General features: G+C 35.8%; 1 protein-coding gene across 1 annotated transcript; it reads left to right on the top strand.

The window, feature by feature from the left end:
- Positions 1-2,222: 2,222 nt before the first annotated feature.
- On the top strand, positions 2,223-2,630 carry LOC127095537 (uncharacterized). The gene has a single exon (XM_051034214.1). The coding sequence runs from the start codon at positions 2,223-2,225 to the stop codon at positions 2,628-2,630; it is 408 nt and encodes a 135-aa protein (XP_050890171.1).
- The last annotated feature ends 309 nt before the right edge of the window (positions 2,631-2,939 follow it).

The following is a 2,939-nucleotide window of genomic DNA, read 5'->3' as shown; positions in this document are numbered from 1 at the left end:
GGAGAAATAAACGATTCTAAATAAAACCTGACTGCTTTCATCTTATTTCATAATAAGTTTTATTTTTTCGCATTCACTCCCCCCCCCCCCCCCCCCCTCCCCAAATTTTTACTTTTTATATGTGCACAATAATTGTTTTGTAGCAGTCCTTGTGGAATCTATATCTTTTTATTACTGCGACATTATCGACACACACGTCGAGAAGTCGTCAAGTTTTTGGCACCGTTGTCGGGGAATGGTGATAATTTTAATAAGGCAATGCTTGTGCAACGTTTTTTGTAGTTAGTTTTTTATTTTTGTTTTTATTTCCTCATAAATTATTTAAATAAAATGCTACTGAGGTATTTCTTGTTTGTGTATATGCAACTGATGATCGAAATTGACACCGTTCGATCCAGAAATTGAAAGGACTGCATGTGTCATCAGGAGAGTGGTTAGAGAAGCGACTATAGATCAAAGAAACTTAGTAGAAGACAATTCACTGATTTCTTCAGACGTTGAAGAGGAAATCACCATGGCAGTTGTACCACTACCATCCAAATTGGGGGACTACTACAAAAGAACTGATGAAGGACATGTTTCTAGAAGGTTTGTATCGGCAGACCCCACTAACTTTGATATAAATAATTATGTGCTTTCAAGTTTAAGAGACAATCCGTTCGACGAGAACACAATTAGAGACCCATGAGAGCATCTTGCCCACTTCTACGAAACAACCTTGATGTCCAGGCCAATTGAGGTCACATAAGACCAAGTCAAGCTGAGGATGTTTGATTTCTCACTAATTGGAAGAGCCAAAGATTGGTTTGTTTGCCTTCCAAATGGAACTATATGGACATGGAAAGAAATGAAGGAAAAATTCTTGGAGAGATTCTTCACCACCACTTAGTTTGCTGACTGAAGAGATGAAATTACAAATTTTGAGAAGTAGGAAAATGAATCACTGTATGACTCATGAGAAATGCTTAAACTTTTATTACGAAGGTGCCCAAATCATAACATGAATAACATGAAGCAAATGCAGAATTTCATCAAAGGTCTCAAGAGTCAAACAAACATGTTCTTATATGCTTTCGCAGAAGGTACGATAAGAATAATGATTGAAACACAAGTTAAAGACCTGATTAAAAAGATGTGCTTGAATGAATTTTGTTCAAAGAGTTAACGGTCTGTAAAAATTGAAATTGTAGGTACACCAAAAGGTATGTTAGCTATTGATATTCATACTTCACTTTTAGCTCAAATTGAATAATTGAATAAAAAGCTAGCTGAAAGCAACTTGAGTAAATCTAACGTGAGTCAGGTACAAGCACTGAGGTGCGATTTCTATGGAGAAGGAAATGCCAATGGAAGGTGCTCTTTGGAAGGATCGAGTGAAGAAGCTCAATTTGCAAATTTCCAAAAAAATAATCCTTATTCTAATACCTAAAATCCAGGATGGAAGGATCACCCAAATTTCAGATGGAGCAAAAATCAGAATACAAGTGCTAGTCAGGATATTCAGCAAAATTAAAAAGCTCTGATCCAAAGAAAAACTTCACCACTGGAAGAGACCCTACAGAAATTCATCTAGGCCACTTAGAGTAGTTTTGAACAAGTAAATAAACAACATGAAATAATGAGTAAGAAATATGATGCGTCTATAAAAAGTTTGAAGGTGCAAATTGGTCAGCTTTCTCGGCAAATAGTCGTTTTACCTAGTTCGAGTGGAGGATTTACAAGTAACACTATGGATAATCCTAAAAATGAGACTTTCAAGGATTTAGAAATAGGTTTTGAAGTAATCACCAACAAGGGTGGGAATGAGGGAGTGGAAGAGAACTTGATTGGAGAGGAAGAAGTAAGGACTGAGAAAGAGGAGAGTAAAAATCGTAGTGACCAAGCTGAGAAGGGAGTCACCATTGAACAATTAATAGACAAAAGATCTCATTGGAGAAGAATGAAGAAGCAAATTCTTAATGATCTTATCTAGAATTACCTGATTACAAGAAACCTCCATATCCTATAATTAAAAAGCAACCATTATAGGAAGATGAGGCAGAGTTGTTTTCCAAGTTTAAAGAGATTTTGACCATGCTTCAGGTAAGTATTTCTTTTCATGAAGTTTTATAGATAATGGCCAAGTTTGTTAAATTTATGAATTGATAAACGTTACAAAGTAGAAGTAGGACAAAGAATATGTAAAGATGATTGAGAAATGCGATACATAAGTACCTGAAACAATGCCACCAAAGCTAAAAGATCCAGGTGAGTTTACCATCTCTTGCACCATTGGTGGGGTAAAGATACCACATGCTCTATGTGATTTAGGGTCAAGTATCAATGTAATTCCCCTTGATAAGGATAAAGAATTGAGTTTGGGAAAGATCATACCGAGTAATATGACTCTTATCTTGGCTGATTTATTTGTCACTTACCCTTATGGTATCTTACAAGATGTGTTAGTACATATCGATGATCTAGTTTTTCATGCAAATTTTATGGTAGTCGACATGAAGGGAGACACATATGGTTCAGTGATTCTCGGACGCCCATTATTGGCAACTGGGAAAGCAGTGATAGATGTGGAATACAGTGAACTTAGTTTGAAGTTTAACAAGGAAAAAATGGTTTTTAATGAGTATGAATGAACACCGTATGTAGATGATCTGGAAACATGCTACCAAATTGAAGAAAAGGTGGCAAGGTTTACAAAGGAAAAAAGAATGCTAAATTATGGTCTCCCTTGCGCCTGACGTGCTTTAGACATGGTCCGTCAAGCTAATGATGGTAAAGAAGCATTGGATGGGAGGCAACCCATCAGTAAGTAAGTGTTTAAATTTTTTTAGTTTATTTTGGTTTATGAAAATATGTATAAGTAATGTGTTATTTTTGCAAGAAAGGAAAGCAAGTGAAAGAGAAGAAGGAAAGAAAAACAAAAGAGAACAAGAGAAGGGTTA

The sequence above is a fragment of the Lathyrus oleraceus genome, chromosome 6, assembly GCF_024323335.1.
Source record: "Lathyrus oleraceus cultivar Zhongwan6 chromosome 6, CAAS_Psat_ZW6_1.0, whole genome shotgun sequence".
NCBI lineage: Eukaryota > Viridiplantae > Streptophyta > Magnoliopsida > Fabales > Fabaceae > Lathyrus > Lathyrus oleraceus.
The sequence above is the reverse complement of the archived record's forward strand: the minus strand, read 5'-3'. Positions and strand labels throughout refer to the sequence as shown.